We start from the raw sequence: 22221 nt of genomic DNA on the forward strand, positions 1-22221 counted from the left end.
ATCCAATGCTTGTTTCTCGGGAGCAGAATTTCACAAGTATGGGGAAATTGTCAAACTCTCAGGCTGATTTTAAATTAAAAAACTAATTGATGTCTAAACGAGAGGAAGAGGAAATCTTTCTTAGGATATTGCTTTCTTCAGAGAAACTTGAAATCAGAAAATGATTGTGTGACATGACATTTTCCATCTGCCTTCACATGTAACACAGACACTGGAAACGTAGTCCCTCCTTGACATGTATTCGCTTTCATTTCAAAAACCATCTGGAATACTTTATATAGTCTGGTTTTTAGCTTGTCTGACTTTTGAGAATTTGAGATTTGGTACATTTCAGTGCAGGGGAAATTGTATAGAAAATGAGAAGTGAAACATCTAAAATATAACTGAGTGAAGTTTAGTGGAAATAAGGAAGCGTACCTTTCAAGGATCAGTAATAGTTCATGTTGACACTGGCATCGGTAGAAATCGATAATTCCAAGTGTGTTTCTCTCCACGTATGGTAGGAACAGGAGCCGCTGGCAGTCTGGATTACTCCTCAACTACACTTCCAATCAAATAGACATCTCTGCTTCTCGGCCACACTCTGTCCCTCCTCCCCACCACTCGTGTATTCCCCCAGCAGAGACATGCAGCACGGTTCCACATGTCAACACATTTAATGAAAGGCCAGGTCACAGGGAGAAGGACGAAGCCTCATGACTTTCCTCCAGGAGTCACACTGGAAACAGCTTTCCTCTGGGGACTCGTCGCCTGCCTGCCACTAACACTTCTCATAGATACTTTATCAGCAGCTGTTGCTGTTGGTGTATACTTGAGTTATTTCATCTTTACACTTTGTCGAATAATATGGACAATTCAAATACTGGGTTACAGGCCATTCATTTCACAGTAATGATTGCGTAAGTAATATCCAAGTAAAACATGTAAGAATAGCATTAGAATGAATTACTGAGTAATGTACAAGTGAACAAATGTGCTTTTACCAGTAATTGTATAAGATAAGTGGCACTAGCACACACTTGAAAGGTGCTGGAGGTGAAGGATAAAATATCAAAAAGGAAGAAACATACTGCATTGATTTATCTTCCATTCGGTACAAAAAAGTGACAACGCCTGTGCAGAAAGTGTTTTTTGATTAGGTTTTCATTTGCTTATACAATATCCACATGTATACAAACTCCATATACGCAATAACAACAGAAACAAACAAGCCGCCAAAAGCAAAAAATAAAATAAACTTGTTTATTACTCAGTCATTACGAGTCATTTTAATGCTATGATGACTACTTATTGCATCTATTTTACTTGGACATTACTTTGTTATTTAATGGCGTGGTAAGTGGCTTTCACATAATTGTGTGACTCAAACCCATCTGACATTCCAAGCAGGGAGAAAAACACATGCTATGAATTATTTGTAAGTACAGTTTCATGAGGTTGAGGTGATAGGGATTTTTGGTGTGTAATGTAAGAACACCTAACATTCACATTTCTTCAGTGTGTGTGAGTGCACAGTGTCTAGAGAGTGTGTGAGTGTACGGCAGTGATACTCAACTTGCGGCCCGGGGGCCAGATGCGGCCCGCGACGGTGCAGAGTGGCCCCCCCGACCATTTTCTAATAATTAGTTTTCATTGTGAATTAGAATCTAATTCACAATAAAAACTAATGTGAAATAAAGTTTGACTGAGCTCCAGCTAAATTGTCAAATACCGCCGTCTGCTCGCTACCCAGGCACTTATGTATGTACTTAACTTAACGAACTATCCGGTGTGCCCAACATTGTCAGACTAAACACCGGCTAAAACCCCAAAAATCTACAGTCCGCTACAGAAAAATGTATATTGTTTGTTTATTAACTGGCCCCTGGCCTCCTATCATTTCACGAAAGTGGCCCCCGGGCAAAGCAAGTTGAGTATCTCTGGTGTACGGTGTCTAGAGATGGTGTGGTCATCTCTGGTGTACGGTGTCTAGAGATGGTGTGGTCATCTCTGCAGAACAAAGCTGCTTTCAGGGCAGAAAACGCAGCTTAGATCAGAATCAGATTGAGTTGCAGCACCATCACCTCCAAATGTCCTTCCCCACACTGTGTGTGTGTGTGTGTGTGTGTGTGTGTGTGTGTGTGTGTGTGTGTGTGTGTGTGTGTGTGTGTGTGTGTGTGTGTGTGTGTGTGTGTGTGTGTGTGTGTGTGTGTGTGTGCGTGCGTGCGTGCGTGCGTGCGTGCGCGCGCGCGTGTGCGTGCGTGGGTGCGTGCGTGTGTGTGTGTGTACAGATTTAACAGTCTGGAAATTGTTCTGAAATCCAACAAGTAGTAGAAAACAGTTGCTCTTAATATATTCTATTAACTTACAGTAGCACCTTGTATAGTGGCAGTGGCATGTAAACAAAAGGACAAGATCTATTTCAAGGTTGTATTTTCTTCAAATATTTTCAGACAAAGTGCAGTATATATTTGTAGAACACACGTAGAACACAAGTAGTTGACATAAAAGGTTTACTCAGTTGAAAAAACTATTTTCTATTTTAGTGAGTGTTTGGCACACACAGCAGCGCAAAGTGCAGTAGACTAGAGTTACTGGCGAAGACCTGTGCTTTTAAGTGCAATTGCAAACTTGGACATGCTTAGACAATTCAGAACAGTTTTGCCCAAGAAAGACTTCCTGTGGACGATTACGAAACACTCAAGCTCGAGTAGGAGTGTGCAGCCGCCCACTACCAGCATGTGATGTTATGATAGCAGACATCAAATTCAAGGACTTCTGAATGACAAGAAAGATCAATATTACGTGGAATTCAAGGACTCAACATTGGCATGTTATTATGGGGTAAGACATGACATCGGTCAAAATTATAGACGGCATGTGTATTATTCATGGTTTTGTGAAGTCAAGAAATAGTGAAATGATTCATTTTAAAACTGCTATGTCAACACAAATGTCCATCACACATCAAGCTAGGACAGAGCTGAGGCATGTTGAAGAATGTGGGTGCTATTTTATATTTATATATCATGTGCCTTTCAGACCATGCATTCATTTTCAAAATCTTTTAAGGGGGCCTTATTTTATTTTTCTCACATCCAGAGGCTTTCAAGGATTTCAAACACCTGTGGGAACAATGTGAATTCCTCTGTTTTATGTACATTACATTACATCATTTAGCAGACACTTTTATCCAAAGCGACTTACAACATCACATTTTGTCAACAGTAGAGAAATCAACAATGCAACACAGCTAAGACTTTCTGAAGGAATAGAGTAGCACTTTTACAAAGTAAAGGTAAGCAGCTAAAGGTAATGCGCCAGTGGCTTATATTGACTTTACAGTTAACCATACATGTTGCACCGCAGACTGTGTGACTAAAGGCTTTCAAAAATCGACCTCTCACAATATGGCCTTCAGCACATCATGATGCGATAATGACAGCTGACACAGTCGTAGAGTGTTCCAGATGTTATTTTCACCTGGTGGAAACAAGTGAAAATGAACACTCAAAATCCAAATCAGTTGTTGTGCAAGCCAATAATGACCTGTATCATGGTGACTTGCAAAGATAATTCGAAGCATATGAGGAGATGTCACATTTTTCTCACCAGTAATGCAGTTACTCCAGCTGCACCCCGTCACAGCTGTCTCTTGATTCCAACAGTCTGGAAAAAGAAAAAAGTGAATAAGATGGAACTACATGTAATTCAGACACAAGAAACCGACAGGAAAAGATGAGATGAAACAACAAATCCAGAGTTAATAGTCTACTCTTTGCAAGCAATATTCAAACATAATCCTAAAGCTTGTATTATATGGGATAATTGATTTGTATGGTTACAAAACGGATCCACTGGTCAAATATGATGATAGTAATGCTGGTGTGGTGCAGTCATGAGGCAGGCTGTCTCTCTATGTTGCATAACTGTATGATTCAAAAAAGGGAGAAGGACAGGACTCCAATTTGCTGACAGTTTATTGTCACAGAAACGGATGTTTCTGGCAGTAGTATAACTGTATGAGCAATTGCTTTGTATATGTTTTTGTGTTGTGCTAAATGAAGCTGCCAGTGGTAAAGATAAGTTAATTTCAGAGTTAAGTATCATATGATCTTCTGTCATATGGTTCGTGAAGTCGGTCATAGGGTCAGTTGACAGCCGAGAGTGTAACTTGATCTGTGTTTAGGGCACCACTTTTTCAGCACGTCGCATAAAGGGAGAGGACTCACTTTTCCTGGGCCTTGAGGGCTTTGCGAGCCTCGCGCCCCTCATGCTCTGCTGAGATCTTCTGGTAACAGTAGACCAGAATCACGATCAGCCACAGCTGGAGAACCACGATCAGCACGTACATCATGATCTCTGAGATCACCGCTGTCAGCTCCCGATTGGCTGGGGAAGAGGAACCAGAATTGGAGCATTATAGCAGCAGGTGCCTGTCTTTCTGTGCAGATTGGACTTTGACTGTGTTCATGTGCTGGTGGGAAAGGTCTGACTTCCAAGTCAGCTGCTGAACATTGCATTCACCTGCTATTTTGTAGCCAAATCAATAAAGGGTTCAATGAATCAAACAATGAAAGTTGGTTACAATTCAATTCAATTGTTTAGGAGAATGCTGCAACTGTGTTTTGCTGTGAAACTCCAGGACTGTTTTGTGGACTAAAAAAACATCTATCAGCTTGGGGGTGAGTGATGACTAAATTTTAATTTTTGGGTGAACTGTTCCTTTAAGATGAACAAGACTAGGTCAAAACCTAGTATATGGCTGGACTAGAGGTTAGATTCTCTGCCCGAACCCGAGACCGGCCCGACCCACCTTGCCGGCCGGAATTTCCACTCTATTCCCCGGGGCTGGGCCGGGCCCGTGGTCAGAGATAATTAAAAATATATATATATTGTAACCTTAAAACGTGTAAAACTTACAAAGACAATTTCGGGTTTGGGCCATGCTCGGGCCCATAAATGCAGCCAATGGGATGGGCTGGGCTGGTCGGGTCGGGCTTGTTTTCTGGGGCCCGGTCAGTCAGTCAGTCAGTCAGTCAGTCAGTCAGTGATAGACAATCACGTTTATAGGGCTGGCCCAACTGTTGCAGTCCAGCCAAAAACTGTAACTCAACCAATGACATTAGTTATATCTCTGAGAAATGTTTGTGCAACAACTAAAACTCCAATCTACATTTTCTCTGGGGGATAGAGAACTGGGTCGGAGGTGAGAAGCAATGCGCTTTTATGTTAAATATTAGGGTTTAATTGGTGTCAATGACTACAAAAGAACTCTGTGTATGACAACAATTCTTGATGTGCAAAGAATACACGTGAGAAAAATGTGAGAAAAGCCACTCTTTGACACAGTAGACCACCTCACCTACAGCCACCACGCTGAGCTCCACCTCCTTCTCCACGGTGACGTGCTGGTCGACCTGCAGGGACAGTGTGCGGTGGAAGGTGCAGCGGTACGTGCCTGTGTCGTTAAAAGTCACGTTGTGAATATAGACGGCTCCTATCTGAATGTCGGTGTCTTTTGTCCCATGCCACTCCAGACGGCTGCTGAAGTCTTCGTGGAGGATGTAAGCATTGGGGTGCTCATAGTGGAAGATCTGAAATATACATACATAAATATACATGATCCATTATTGGATGATGGTGATATATTGATATTCAAGGGTTGCAGTCACAAAATGTTTTTGTTGTGGTGGCCATCTTGAGGCCCAAACGCAGCACACAACTTTTTAGTCCCTCTTTAAGTCTATGGGAGGACTGTTCAAACCATGCCCTCTTTGAACTCTTAACTACTCTTTCATACTTTAGTACATCATCACTTTAATTCAGCTTTGTGATATCTTTTGGACTTTTTGGTTCAGGTTTTTTTTAGCCAGCCTTGAGTGGGTGATGTCATTCTAGCTGACTTTACAGACTGTACTTTTTACTAAATTAACACATTTTAAAACTGTGACAGTTCACACAACTTTAACAGTAAACATATATTATACATCAAACCATTCAGATACTTCTGCTCTCACTCACAATGTCAAATATAAGCGATATAACATTTTTCCCATGGCGCGCTGGGTTCATAAGATGGATAAGTCAGCACAGTCACTCACTCACTCACTCAGTCATGGATGTTTGGTGAGTTTAGTAGGAAAATGGCCATAGCTCGGGATAGAAAGGTGGTAGTAGAGAGTCGGGATTCGAGAGGTGGTTAGGTGGAGTGTCTAGGGGGATATGGGTGGTGTTTGGAGGGGCAGGGCGAGGGAAAAGGGGCTGTAGTGGGAGTGGCAGCGTGGGCTTAAAGCCTTGCGTTTGTTGAGATATTAACATTTGTTTGACACTAGTGTCCCAATCTATTTCCAATTGCGCAGCAAATAGGGCATCAAATTGATCCTCAAGATGCCGGACACAACAACAACTTTCCATGACTGCAACCCATGAATTGACTCGTCATCGTGATATGATGTCAACCATCACCCAGTCAGAGTTACACACATTTACTCCCTAATGCAGAGGGGTTCCCAACCGTTTTTGGCTCGTAACCCTACTTTGACGTCACAAATTAGGGACCCGCGACATTCAAATTCCGGTACACCATCGATAATATCGTATCGATAATCGTCAGTGATGCCACATAGGATCAGTGGGCAAGTGAACTAGGGAATGTATGAAGCCAGTTCTGGAATTCCATTAATTCGAAAAGTCCGCAGGGGGGCGCACGTCAGGTCCGGAAGTGACGACACGTACATTGGCTCCAATGTAAAAATGAGCCGACTTCTCTCTCGTTCTGTGTCTTAAATAAACATTTTCCGAATGAGCTTATGGTCTGAATAAACAATTTCAAGTCTTTTTCATGCTCTCCTGGGCTCCGTTTTCTAAATTGTGGTCCCATTTCGAGTAAAAGAGCCGATAAAAATTATAACTTTGGGGGCGGGATTTTCTTTGATTTACACCAGCCACAGGAAACCAGATGATTCCAACCAGTTGCCAAGGCAGGCTAGCTAGCTAGCTAGCAACGTAGCCAGATATTAAAAGTAAAATAACAGAAACAGCGTTACCCTTATGATATTTTAATGATGTTAGTAGACACACGTAACAGTATAGATCCCCGTGATGAGGTATGTTGATCAAAAGAACACCTAAAACGCTATATCAAAATCGGGTTTTAGTGGACGGGCAGCTCTGAAGTTGGGGCTGGGGCTTCAGAGCTGATCTGCGGCTAGCTAGCTAGCAACGTAGCAACAGTATAGAGCCCCCGAGGTCTGTTGATCAAAAGAACACCTAACGCTATATCGTTATGTAATGTGACTTGTGACATGATCACCACATTTCAATAAATATAACGTTTTTGCACATTTGAATGCTGCTGGTCGTTTGTGTAACGCTGTATATATTGGACATTTAAAGCTGATAGACAATTGTGTTGAGGTAATTCCGCAAAGCTCAGTTAAAAATATAACGTGTAACACCAATGGAAGGATGGGTAGCATTAGCTAACGTCATCCAGGCTATACACGTAAGGCTGTTATGAAACGCTGATTCAGACGTTACAATAATATGACATAATATGAGCCAGTTGTTATGTAATGTGACTTGTGACATGATCACCACATTTCAATAAATATAACGTTTTTGCACATTTGAATGTTGCTGGTCGTTTGTGTAACGCTGTATATATTGGACATTTAAAGCTGATACACAATTGTGTTGAGGTAATTCCGCAAAGCTCAGTTAAAAATATAACGTGTAACACCAATGGAAGGATGGGTAGCATTAGCTAACGTCATCCAGGCTATAAACGTAAGGCTGTTATGAAACGCTGATTCAGACGTTACAATAATATGAGCCAGTTAGCCTAGCTAGAGAGAGTAATTTCAGACCACCAGATATCACCATATTTCATTTCAATAAATATAAAGCATTCGTTGATTGAAGCAGACTCAGACTGCTGGTCGGTTAAGTTTCTCCGTCGTCCTGTCCTCTGGTCCAATCTTCGGTTTGTGTTCACTCGACATCAACAATCTTATACATGATAATATACAACAAGGCTATCTTTGTTGACAATGTTTATTGACAAAAGCATTAAAACAAGCAAATATAACAATATTCTCCGGTCACTGGCAGATACTAGCTACAATTGTTCAAAGCAAATCTCTCATGTCAGCATTTGGCTTGTGTGTTATTGCAACTTCCTATGTTATTGCAATTTCCTATGTTGAAACAACTGATCAGCAGTAACGTGTATAGTTTAGCGTTAATCTCAGGAGAACAGAATATTATAGCTTTGATCTTCAGAAATCATGATCCTCTGTTGTGTGTCCCATCTGGTACTGGACAGCAGCTACCCCTGGAAGAAACGAATTAGACACTGTTAATCACTGTATAACGTTAACGTTTGCTTACCCAACACTACGTGCGATTGGTAAATACTGTAAATGCAGAGGTGGATAAACTATCCAGAGGAGTTGAACCCCCAGCTTGTTCCCCCTCATCTAACGTTAGCTAGATATATAACGCTATAGCTGGTAGATCATATGAGTATGCTTTGAGTCTGCCTCATCTCAAAGAGGTAACCTAGGTAAACAGAACTGCGTTTGTTTTCTGTCTACGTCCGAATCTGTGCAGCATGCAATACTGTTTAACGTTGTATAACGTTAACTTATGCTACTCTAGTCTAACGTCCTCCTGTAATGACAAATGGACATGTAGCTAGCGTTAATGTCATGCTATGCAATTAGCGTTACGTTAGAAAATAAGATTACCTCGATTTTGTGGAAGATGCAAGCGGCAGGCTGGTGACGCCGCGCGAGGTCTGGAGGAAATAATACTCTGGTTTTTCTTCGGGCTATTGTATTCACTGTGACAGCAATGGAGCAAGGCTAGCAATAGCAACTAACGTTAGCAACATTTGTTAGCCAAGCTAACGGCTAGCAGGGAAAATAACATGAACAAGATGGATGCCGTGGCGGAGGAAACCCTCCCCCGAGTCCCGTCCACGCTCACGCCCTTTCCTGTTTTCCCGGCTCCAGGTTTGAACAGATTTCCCACAATGCAACAGGAAAATCCATTCATCCAATCAAACGAAATCAAACAATATCGGGAAGTGAGCTTCATTTTGCCGTGTCAAAAACATATAGCTCAGTTGGTCCATATATTGTACTGTCCATGCATAGGATGCTTCTTTTCCCCCGCAGAATTCTGACTTTAATCTGAGAATTCTGACTTTAATCTGAGAATTCTGACTTTAATCTCAAAACTTTAACTTTTTTCTCAAAATTCTGACAGTAACACCGGAATTCTGACTTTAATCTCAGAATTCTGACTTTATTCTCAGAATCCTGATGTAAAGTTATAATCTCAAAGATGTTCATCTAAATATTTTTTTTTTAATTAGGAGTCACTCACAATGTTGAATGAGGCTATGGTCCATTGATGGAAGCCTTTGCAGTATATAGTGACATTATGTGACATTACTAATGTGACATAATGCAACACTGTTTGGATGTCACCTGCAATTACCACTCATCACCATAGGTGTCACCCAAGAGAACAAAGCTGAGATTTTAGAGACTATGGGCCCTATTTTGGTACAGGCGATATCCCCTATTTGCCTTAATGATAGCAGTCCGCCTTGCGCAAATGTCCAGGTGTTATGCCGAGTTTTGCACCCCCGCCCGGCAGCAGCTAAACGCATCCCCACCTCACGGGAGCATATTGTAATGATTTATACAGAAATGTAACTGTTTAAAAGTGATATAATTGTCTGAGTAGACGTGAGCTCCCTGTTTTCTAAGTTAAAACAGCCCCGAAATATGGTGGGGATGCAATTCTCGGCGGGAATGCGGAATTGTTCAAGGCACATGCCGCAGACGCAAATTAGAGCCGTGCCAAATCATCTGCACCCCAAAAATGCCAGCGCAAATGGGATTTGGGCGGTCTTAAGGACCACAATTATTCACAGGTGTGGCCAGGCAATGCCTGGGCGTTACCTCAATAAAACCAATCAGATTCCCGTCTCCCAATCGCTGTGCGAGGCATGCGATATGCTGTAATTCTCTCCATGCGTAATAGAGTGGACTCACTCGTGCCGAGGACAGAGAGAGATGGAAAGAGCTTGTTGACAAATCATCTGTGGTGCCAACGACCCTCCGGGTTATGGGATAGGTGAAGGTGAATAGCCTATTGCAAGTAGGCTAATGTCCACTGTCCAACAATTTTTCTCAATTAATTTCCCTCTTTGCGATGTGATAAAGGTTTCTCAGTGAGTTATATTTGATTGCCTCATTGAATTATCTGCTAATACCCAATTTTAGCAGCAGACTTTGATGTCCTGGCTTGGCACGTCCATGCGTAATGACATATCAAAAAGGAATTTTACTCTGCACTGCGCTGTGCAGCATGGAGATTATGGTGCGCTCCAGCGCAGCGAGGTATTTAGCGTGTAAGAGGTGCTTTTAAAAGCTCTTAGCGCAAAGTAATTGCGCGCTGCTGACGATAGGAGAATGCCATCTATCCCCACATTTTTGCGTCGAAACGCCTGGTTTGGCATGTGGCACGCCTATGTCCAGTACAATTATAACAGGCATGCGATTGTGCATGCCCCCAATTTGCATTGCGGCGGCGTTAAACGAGCGCAAATGCTAAATTACCGCTTTTGCGAAGATAGGGCCCTATCACTTTATGCTTTAAACTCAGAACTAAAACAAATAAAATAAAATAAAAACACACGAGTGATCCTAATCATCTTCAGTAGTATTAAATTGTGTCTGGTAAATAAATAAATAAATAAAATATAAAAAATAAAAAAATTCAGGCGACCCTATTTGAATTCCAGGCGACCCCACTTAGGGTCGCGACCCTAAGGATGGGAACCACTGAGTGCCTTATGTGGAATTCAAGGACTCGGCAGATATAGCTGGGTAGCTATCAGCCCGCACACTCACCGGATGAACAAAGGTTTTAGGTGCAAGGCACAAGAGTTTCAATAAGTAGTAGAGAAGGAGCCAGCACTCGATGATGTCCTTTTGAGGGTTTTTATTCCTGTTACAGGTACAACATACGCGTTTCAGCACGTAGCCTTCGTCAGCGTTGTGCTGTGTCAGGCGGAAAAGGGCGTATATATACAGCCAGACAGGAAGTACAAACAATTAGTATAGAAAAATATATATATGTACATTATATTCAAAAAGTGCGTTATGCATCGATGAGATATAATAGAATATAACCCAGCATAGTACACAAGCATTAATACGAGTACACGGATAGATTTTTTTTTGACATATATGATTATATCATATTAGAAGCACAGACCACAGCCTCGAGAGAACGACCTGTTGTCTTCAAAGTGACAGCAGGAGAGAGATAAATAAAAATAAATAAAATTTTATTTATTTCTCTCCTATCTATCCGTGTACTCGTATTAATGCTTGTGTACTATGCTGGGTTATATTCTATTATATCTCATCGATGCATAACGCACTTTTTGAATATACATATATATATTTTTCTATACTAATTGTTTGTACTTCCTGTCTGGCTGTATATATACGCCCTTTTCCGCCTGACACAGCACAACGCTGACGAAGGCTACGTGCTGAAACGCGTACGTTGTACCTGTAACAGGAATAAAAACCCTCAAAAGGACATCATCGAGTGCTGGCTCCTTCTCTACTACTTATTGAATTCAAGGACTCAACATTGGCCTGTTATGGGGAAAGACATGACATGGTTCAAAATTATAGAGGGCATGTGTATTATTCATTAATGTCTTGCGATTTCTCTCAGATTTTTTTCATCCTGTTTTTTTTAAAGATTTTTCTCCCATTTTCTCCCCAATTTTTTTGATCAATTCCCCCTGCTGTCCTGGTCATTGCTCCACCCCCTCTGGGGAGAGTTGTAGACTAGCATGTTCCCTCCGATACATGTACAGTCGCCAGCTGCCTCTTTCACCTGACAGCGAGGAGTTTCACCAGGAGGATGTAATGCGTTGGAGGATCACGCTATTCCCCCCAGTTCCTCTGCCCCAGAACAGACTGACCAGAGGAGGCACTAGTGCAGAGACCAGGACACATACCCTTAATCCGGCTTCCACCCTCAGACACGGCCAATTGTGCCTGTATGGATGCCTGACCAAGCTGGAGGTAACACAGGGGCTCGAACCTGCGACCCTCGTGACCCTTGTTGTTGGTGGCCTGTGGATGCATGACGAAGCCGGAGGTAACACAGGGGCTCGCACCTGCAACCCTGGTAGGCAGGGAATCTACCGCTGCACTACCCGGACGCCCTCTCTCTGATTTTTTTCTCTTGAAATACTGAAAAGTTTTCAGCCTTTATGCTTCCTCTGATAATCACAAATATCCATCACAGGGTTTTCCTCACGATGTGAAGTCTTAAAGCCTCTGATTAAAGCTAATCGGATTAGTAAATGATGTCACACTGCGTATGAACCGAGTCTTCAAGCAGTTGACTCACAAGCGCGAACTCCTCCTCTCCCTGGGGTCTGAAGTGCCAGTCCACTGTGGTTTGGGCAGAGACCTCCTCTCTGATTTTGCAGGAGATGCAGCCCAGCAGGAAGCCCTCACCCGCCACAGCTTCTGTCAAGGAGTCCACCTCCGAACAGCCACCATGGCACTGGGACACTGACGGAGAAGAAGAAGATTGAAAAATAATTTGAACAAGAACAAAAGGATTACCTGTGCTGCTTCTCTTATCAACGTTTTAAAAAGTTACACAATTTATAAAAAGTAGGCTATATGAAAGGTTGCACAGTCTGTGAAATAAAACAAACGGTAACCCTTTATTTTACAGGTACCCTAGTTACATATGAACTATTTGTAATTACACATGAACACCATATGTAATTACACAGTAATTACCAATAGTTATAAATTAAGTTCATATGTAGTTACATTGTAACAGACCTGTAAAATGGAGTGAGTCTGTTCAACTGTAGTTCATATGTAGTTATATGAACGATATGTATGTAACTACATATGAACTACAGTTGAATAGACTCACTCCACTTTACAGGTCCAGTACAATGTAACTACATATGAACTACAGTTGAATAGACTCACTCCACTTTACAGGTCTGGTACCATGTAACTACATATGAACTTAATTTATAACTATTGGTAATTACTGTGTAATTACATTTGGTGTTCATGTGTAATTACAAATAGTTCATATGTAACTAGGGTACCTGTAAAATAAAGGGTTACCAAACAAACCAAATTATCAGCCTGTCCAGAGGAATAGAAATAGCACCAGACTATATAAGAGTAATATGGTAACAACGAGAGATTTCCAGGGAAAGTAGACTACTGAGAGATGCATGTCTTGAGGTTTTGCAAGTCAGAGAAAGAGGAGACAGAATAATATAATTAGAGCAACTAAGGCAAAATAATATATCTTAGAACTTAGATCAATGAGTGTTAATAATGTGAACAGAAGGTATTTTCAGCCTATTCCTTTGGCTGTTGATGAGACCACCAGGGAGTCAGGCAGTGGAGGGTAAACCCACATGAACCCAGTTATAAAGCGGTTTAACTCAGGGTTATAGGCTATATAGCCAAACATCAAAGAGCCACCCGCTATTTTCTAGGAGTTCATAAACTCACCCCTGTTCTGGCCATTAGTGGAGATATGGGTTGGGAATCCCCAAGCATCAGACACAGAGATTATGGAATAGACTTGTGAGAAGGTCTGACCAAAGACTCACTAAGAAGATTTTTGTTTGGGACATCGCCCATGATCATCCTTGTGCAAATTATTTGAAATGCCTTTTTGATTCGAACAACTTGTCATTTATGTGATACCCGAGAGTATTAATTAATACACAAGACAAGATGTTACTATCCCTTGTGCCAAAATCCAAGGAAAAACACATTTAGAAGCCCAATCCAGAATAAAACAAGCTAACAGGCTAACAAACTAATAAACCAGACACAAATCACCAGTTACCTACCCTAGCCAACAGCAGTATGAAGCATGTCATTGGGGTTTTCAAGTGGGCACCTTCCTTCACCGACGTTTCGTTAAGTTAGGCCCACGACACCTCAAGAAGGCTTAACGGTGTAATCCAGCGTCCTGGAAACACCCCCCTCCATGCTACCACCGCACAACTGCATATTATTACCTCACTATCTAAGCCTAGCTATCCAGGTCGGTTCGGTATGACATTCCTGACTACACCACCACTGTCAATGATTCAGCCCTGTTGATGCGGACCGTTAATCATGACCAACAACAAACAATCCCTAACTACACCACCACTGTCAATGATTCAGCCCTGTTGATGCGGACCGTTAATCATGACCAACAACAAACAATCCCTAACTACACCACCACCGTCAATGATTCAGCCCTGTTGATGCGGACCGTTAATCATGACCAACAACAAACAATCAATCTGACCTTAGCGAGCTCCCCAGCTAGCATGTTTCCTCCTTATCCACAGCCATTCGCTTGCTCGTTCTGCTGCCTGAGACATGTTGCTAACCGCAAGTTTCAGGCTCCGTCCCCGAATGCCCAACTCAGTTAGTAAGGCAATAACGGACTTTGCCACAAAACCACGGCAGCCCACCTCTACAGGCCGCACTCGAGCCCTCCAACCTCGCTGCTCTGCCTCTGCTGCCATTTCAGCATACCTAGCTTTCTTGCGCTCATAAGCCTCCTCAACTCGATCTTCCCACGGGACTGTGAGTTCGATAAAATAAACTCTCTTCTCTACCTCAGACCACAGTAACAAGTCCGGACGTAGCCGGGTGCTAACTATATATGCTGGGATGACTAGCTGTTCATTCAAGTCAACCCTCATTTCCCAGGCTCCACCTACACTTAGCTGCCCTAACTTGTGCCTGACCTTAATTGGTCTAATCTTTTCTCCCTCACGTACAAATTTGATCTGTCTATAGTCTCTTTGCTAGCAACTAGAGAATTTACTTCTAGCCGCTTTTCCTCAACTGCAGCTGCCAAACATTTCAACACCTGGTTGTGACGCCAGGTGTATCGCCCCTGGGAGAGACTGACCTTACACCCTGACAGTATATGCCTCAATGTACATACACTAGAACACAATGGGCAGGCACCATCCTCGCCCAACCACTGATTTAAGTTCTGGGGAGATGGCAGCACATCATAGGTAGCCCCTAGAATAAATCTAATTCTGCTGGCCTCCATGCTCCACAACTCTCTCCACTTCAACTTTCTCTTCTCTACACTCTCCCAGTTCACCCGAGAGACTATGAATAAAATGTTTGTTTTGTACAAGGATAAATGGTCCGCTGACTTATGGGATACGCCAAAACTAAGAACCTATCGTCACCTAAAAGACGGTTACGGTGTGGAGCCCTATGTGAAGTTTGACTTGGACAGACGAAAAAGATCTCTGTGTGCCCAGTTACGCTCTGGAACCCTTCCCTTAGCAATAGAGACTGGTAGGTGTAATGCTACCCCTGAAGAAGGTAGACTCTGTTTACTATGTGATTTAGATGAAATTGAATATGAGACTCACTTTTTGCTCTATTGCACCGCATATGATGATGCAAGGGAAGTGTTCTTTAGTAAAATGTCCTCTATTTATGCTGACTTTTTTTTACTTGGATGAGTATGAGAAATTGGAGCTATGTTTTAAAAAAGAGACCTTCCCGACTGCAAGTTTTATATGTCAGGCATGGGGCTGTGGCTCAGGAGGTAGAGCGGGTCATCCACTAATCAGAAGGTCGGTGGTTCGATCCCCGGCTCCTCCAGGCTGCATGTCGAAGTGTCCTTGGGCAAGATACTGAACCCCAAATTGCTCCCGATGGCTGTGCCAGCACCCTACGTGGCAGCTGGCCGCCTTCGGTGTGAATGGGTGAATGTAGGCACATTGTAAAGCACTTTGGATAAAAGCGCTATAATGCAGTCCATTTACCATTAACAAAGACAGAACTTTCTGTTTAAAAAACTGATGGAATGATTTTGTCTTGTTCTTTGAGCAGTACGCGGTTTACTTGCAATTTGTGATATTTTTATTTTTTGTAGCCTATACCATTGATGCATTGTCTTATTGTTATATTGTTGTATTTTATGTGTGTCTTGTAGGCCCATGGCACTATAGAATGCATGACACTCTAATAAAAATCAATCAATCAATCACTCAATCAATCAATATAATATACATAATGGCAAATATCACAAGGGTGATAAGCCTCAAACTTTTTCACCTCAAGGACCCCTAAACTGACATAAAATTAGACCACGGACCCTCAGATTTAGTCCCATGGTCCCCCATCAGATTATGTTTTATTAGAGAAAGTGTGAAACCCATGACTAAAATAGGCATACATTATGTCATTGTGTCATTATGGATGGAATTACAGTGACAATTAAATTTATTCATAGAAATTATTCCCCTTTTTGCTGGGGACGGGGACGGACCCCCCCCCCCCCCCCCCCCCCCCCACAGACCTCACTTGAAAACCACTGCTAATAAGCTACATGGCCTTCTCAAGAGGATAAAGCATTTTATCAATATAAAGAAAAAAGGGAAATTTGAAAAACAAAATATGGGGGGGGGGGGGGGTATCCATATTTAAAAGCATACCTGATCGCTCTGGTGCAACACAAAGCAACAGCTGATGGTTTAGGACTTACCAAAAAGATGAAAGACATGCAGGAGATACAAATGACGCATCATTTCCGCTGGATTAAGTTTTGGCCGAGCAGGTGAAGAAAATATCTGAACTTTCCTTGAACTTCCCTCCACGTTAGCCTGGTGAAGTGTCGAGAACTGCCGATAATTATGACATCATTTCACTCCTTTCCTTAATATTTCCATGTTTCATCACGACGAACTTGTCCGACCTTTCACTCAGGTGGTAGCCTACTGTGAGTCAATCCATTTGGTTTATCTGCTGCAATCAGCAGTTTTCTGGGCTTCTTCCCAAGTCAGGGAAATAATTGCTGAAATAACACACGCGTGGCGTGAAAGCTGCGCCAAAAACGGTGAGAAAACTAAAGAAAACACTGTAGCCCTAGTACTAAGTGCACTAAGCACTTAGCAGTGGTTTTAAGTCTCCGCTGCAGCCAGGTCTGAATTTAAGGCAGCTATATTTAGAGCGTGTGAATCCACGAGTGGTGCTGGATGCTTCAGCTGGTGTAGCCAACTGGAATCTGAGATCCACTTCATGACAGTCCGTCAACCCTAACACCAGACGAGCTTACTTCTGGACGTCTTCTGGGTTATTTTGCTTGGATATAGGGTACACAAGGATGCTATCATGCTCTGTAGTCAAATGAATAAATAAACAAATAAATAAGGAGCTTGCAAAAAATCTCTGTGAAAACAAAATTAGACTACCGGTATGTGTGTTTTCCCCCATGGGGTGGACGCTCTTAAATTTAATTTGGTTTATGTTCCCTGCATTATCTATCAACATTATGTTTTCTATTAGCTCAAAGTTCCTGTTATGGAATAGTTTTCTTGTGTTTTATTTTGTTTACAAGCTGTCTTGTGATTGATTGTTGATTAGTTTGGCTCGTTTTAAGTCAAGTTATTTGATACATGCTGTGATGAAGTGCTAGTCCATAAGTGGATGTGACTGGTTCTTTCCTAAATAAGAGGTTATGCACATCCAGATCTTCTTCAAAGTGTTCCAGAGCATACAAATAAACAGTAGGCCTTTAAAGACAAAACGTGCCTGCACATACAGTATATTAATTTAGCCATGCTTTACGGTCATAATTCTACACCAAACAACAGCAGCATTTCACCCACAGTGGGCTTTGTCATTTCCTTTCCTAAAGAAAGGCAGGAAGGTCTTCTTAGCCTGGTAAGCCAGCCGGTCACGTGAACTCATCCGGCTGGTTTACCAGGCTAGGAAGGTCTGGCATGCAAAATAATCTTGAAATGTTTTGCTAAACAAATCAAGTTAGACAAGAGTGAGCCTGCATGTATCATGGATGGGAGCTCATCACTCTTTCTTATTGATTATTGATGCCTGCTGTAGGGAAATCCTCTGTTGTCTTGCCTCCTCAGCATGGGAGGTGAGAGCACGACCTGAGGGAACTCCTTCTTCACAATAAATCAGGCAGACTTCTTTAAAATGTGCAATATTACACATTTTATTTTTCACATTGTATACTTTGTTATAAACATGCGGGACAGTATGCAAATGTTGCTGCCAGCTTATTTGCTTAGGGTATTATACGCATCTCACAATGTCGAAACAAATGTGACCTTTTTATCTTTCTTATTGCCGTAATTGTTAATTGCTGTATTGGAATGAGACAGCAGTAGATACCCTTTTGGCATCAGTTTGATTGTGTTGAATGGACTTTCAAGCTTGTTTGTTTTTATTTGTGAATTAGTATGACAGTTCTGATACTCCTTGGAGCACACAATCACTGATTGGCCATTTAGTTAGGCCTTGCTCACATTGGCATGCAGCCTCTCCTCTCTCTCCACAGAGGGCTTTCATAGCCGCCACTTATGTGGCTGATTCCAACTCCGCTCAAGTCAGATGTGCTCCATCAGTAGCTAACGAGTCGAGCTCTCCATGGTGCTGAACCTGTGTTCACTCATTTTGGCCACTAATTAGCCATTTCTTTTGCCATTTAGTCATCCCTAATACTTAATTCAAAAATCTGTCACCGTCTGCTCAGGACCCCTGCCGGTACCCTTGCCATAATATTAATGCTGTCAGGCCGATGGTGTAAATTGAAATAGAGACACGTGCAGAGATACATATGTAGGTTTGCGCTTTTATGTGTAAAATAACATAATTAAAAAGTTGGAAGTACATAGGCTGCATGCTACAATAATTCCCTTCATTACAGCTGATTCTTACTTTGTCTCTTTTTGTTTCCCTGCACTTTTTTTTTACTTTGTTGGGAAACAAAGTACTATTAATTCATTTCTTTAATAAAACCATGATTTCCCCCGCACCCACTTTCTCTATTTTCCCTCACGTTTTCATTTCTGTCTCAATCCAATTCCTTTTTTGTAGCGTACATTTCTTGACCTTCTACTGTCCCTATCAGCTTTGATATCTGCTATCTGAGGCTGTGACAGTCAGTCAATGCCAGAAAAACAAGGCCACTCCAGTCAAGGCTGACAAAACAGACAGTGACTGAAGGCCTCATCTCGAGAGACTCACGTGGTCCAGACAGGTGGCATGTTGACACTATAAATGAGATGAGCTGTCTGTTTTTGCGTGATGCTCTCTGACATAACAAGTCAGGTTGAATCAGCCAGCCTGAAGAGGCTATCACCAGATCAGATAAATGTCATGCATGCACTTGAGTAAGGAGACGTATACGCGAGGGTGGGATGCACTGATGCAGTGTGTGCTTCTGCCAGGCGGGGAGATGTAGGCCTGTTATGTGGCTGTGTTGGATGTCAGGGACACTCTCATGTGATGTAACCCGACGACACAGGAAGCAATGAAGGGGGCCTTGTCTCTTTTAACCTTGTGGTAGTCATAAAAATCACCCAGAGTAATGTGCTATCCCACATGTGACTGAGAGAGGGAGAGAGAGCGAGAGAGAGAGAGAGAGAGAGAGAGAGAGAGAGCTGTGTTTACATGTGTGTATTATAATTAGTAATTGTGCAGTAGTATCAAAGTATTACCAATATTCAATGTATAAAAAAATTATCTGTTGTTATAATTGTTCTTATATGCTTTGTTGTTTTGTTGTAGGCCAGATAGGGAGAGAGAGGAGAGAAAGAGATGGAGAGAGAGACGAGAGGAAGAGAGCGAAAGAAAGAAACAGAGAGAGGAGAAAGAGAGGGGGAGAGAGAGAGAGAGGGGGGGGGGGAGACCTTGGGTTGGCACATGAGGGAAAACAAACTTCAAGGAAATGTTGACATAATGATAAACCTTATATGTGTGTGTACGTAGGTTGTGCGTATTTGGGGGTGGGCTACACGCCTATCACCATACACATACAGTACTCACACAGTGAGTGACACACCTCCTTTCTCTCCATGCTGGTGTGTGTGTGTGTGTGTGTGTGTGTGTGTGTGTGTGTGTGTGTGTGTGTGTGTGTGTGTGTGTGCGCGCGACTGTGCGTGTGTGTTTATTTATTTTTAGCACAGATCGAGTTTCCAGTCCCCGATTGAGCTCCGCAACACAACTCCCTGTGAGCTGGAGTGGTTTGCAGCGGCTGCATATAATAAACAAACCTGCATCTTTTGTGTTAACTGCAGGAGGCATTTCAACCTACAGAGGATTGTAAACTGCCAAGTCATTGTGATGCTCAGTCGTCTGGTGAAAGGACAAAGAAAAGACTGTTGGCTGAATCTCAAAGGTAGGTGAAAGCGAGTATATAAAGGTGCTTAGAGGTTCAGAATAGGATGTATGTGTTATTAAATAATGACCTGTTTAAAGAAAGCTATTTTAGATGATAAAGCTGACTTCATCCTGCCTCTAATATTGTGTTTCTGGTTATTGCCTCAAGATTGACAGTCAATATATCTGTCATAATTTAAGAAAATTATATATTTTTAAAGATCATTCATTGGTAAATCATCACCAACTATTATGATTGCTCAACAGTTTAGTTTATAGTGTCTCGCTTATGAGACGGAAAGAAACAAAGTGTGTCTGCCCATCATGTGAGGCATTACAACTGAAGTTGAAAATAGCCTACTACTGTCCAACAGAGTAAACCTGTTGGTTCATTTTAAAGAGCCAGTGGTTCAGTTTCTCTGTATGAGCAAATAAGTAAATAAATAATCAACAAGTATGTGTTGAATACATGTGTATCCACAAGTTAAAATGTCTTCAACTCTCCATCATCATCTATGTAAGGTTCTGGAGTGGACTGGTCATTGTTTCCCATCTTGCTTTCAGCCTTTAGACAAGGTGACCTGTCCTGAATATATCATTTCCACTTAAACACACTAGTTCTGTGTGTGTGTGTGTGTGTGTGTGTGTGTGTGTGTGTGTGTGTGTGTGTGTGAGTGAGAGAGAGAGAGAGAGAGAGAGACACACACACACACACACACACACACACACACACACACACACACACACACACACACACACACACACACACACACACACACACACACACACAGTGGCCATATGAAACAATGCTGCTGTGGGAGGTACGAGGTGAGATGATAGCCATTTGACTATTTGATACCAATGCTTTTATTAAACAAAATCCACATTCAATCAATTTATTCATAAAAAAAATACAAGTAGGCTACTGAAGTCAAATGTTAATACAGTTGTATAGACATGTGAGGCAATGGTTCAGGCACAAGTCATTAGGTTACAAATAATAACTGCATGCAACCTTATTATTAGACACTTGGGGTCGCAATATCTCTGTCTGTTTCGTTTGCTAGACAAATCCAATTATTTTTTGACAGACAACAGCTCCCTTACATTAACTCAGAAACTATGCCAAATCTGTAGATGTACTTATTATACACACTGAATTTGAATGGCAAATATAGCCTACTACACAGTCGTGAAGTGTTGTCTATGAGGCTTGGAAAGCCGGTTGTGCTGAATTAATGAGGATAAGCCAAAAATGTTTATTATGAAAGCCCAGACATAATGGGCTGTTGGTAGCCTACTTTGACAGCAGCCGCAGGCGATTGTCTGTCCGACGTTATAGTGAAATTTGTGCTGACGCTTTGTACATATTTGGAGAAACCGAAATGATAGACGTAGACTTTTACTTTAATTCAGACCATTACATTTAACAGAATACACCTATCTTTAGCAGAGGTTAGCCGTTGCACTGCAGAGAGAGCTGGCAGTCGCCACATCCTGTGTGAACAACTGTGAACAGTTATTTTCCCTGGACTGTACCACAAAGTTTGTCGTCGGGGGGGAGGGGGGTTCATTTTCTTGAGTTGGTGAGTGCGTAAACTTAGTTAGGTAGTGAGTGGGAGTGGAACTAATATTTATTAGAAATCCGTGTATATTGCAATTGAAAATGTCGATGAGTTTGTACTTTATTGAAAAATAACATGTCAAACACAAGACTTGTGCTGATGAGAATTCTTTGAACCCCCGCGCACTAAGTTTATCAGCCGACTCACTTACTTCATTCCGTTTTACTTTGGACAAAAAAGCTTGTCTGTGTGAGAGTTTAAAAGCCAGCTAGCTGGTGGTTAGCTGGAGAAATAGTTTCTTGACAGTTTTTATATCAGGATGTTTTTAAATTAAATATTGAAGGCGTCGGGACCGTTCTCTCCTTGCAATGATAGCCTGCTAACATTGGGTAGCGTTAGATAGTAATCTTTTC

The 22221-nt window shown here is 42.0% G+C and overlaps 1 protein-coding gene across 1 annotated transcript; it reads right to left on the bottom strand.

Annotated features, from left to right (window-relative positions):
- Window positions 1-3000: 3000 nt before the first annotated feature.
- Window positions 3001-17009, bottom strand: LOC310775661 (sodium channel regulatory subunit beta-1). Its single transcript, XM_083635812.1, has 6 exons — window positions 16606-17009; window positions 12442-12608; window positions 5345-5576; window positions 4212-4371; window positions 3592-3648; window positions 3001-3462 (listed from the first exon to the last, which is right to left on the bottom strand). Exons 1-5 carry the CDS (start codon window positions 16646-16648, stop codon window positions 3603-3605), a joined length of 648 nt encoding a protein of 215 aa, XP_083491938.1. The 5' UTR covers window positions 16649-17009; the 3' UTR covers window positions 3001-3462; window positions 3592-3602.
- Between the last annotated feature and the right edge of the window lie 5212 nt (window positions 17010-22221).

This window comes from Poromitra crassiceps (assembly GCF_964638095.1).
Source record: "Poromitra crassiceps genome assembly, chromosome: 1".
NCBI classification, from domain to species: Eukaryota; Metazoa; Chordata; class Actinopteri; order Beryciformes; family Melamphaidae; genus Poromitra; species Poromitra crassiceps.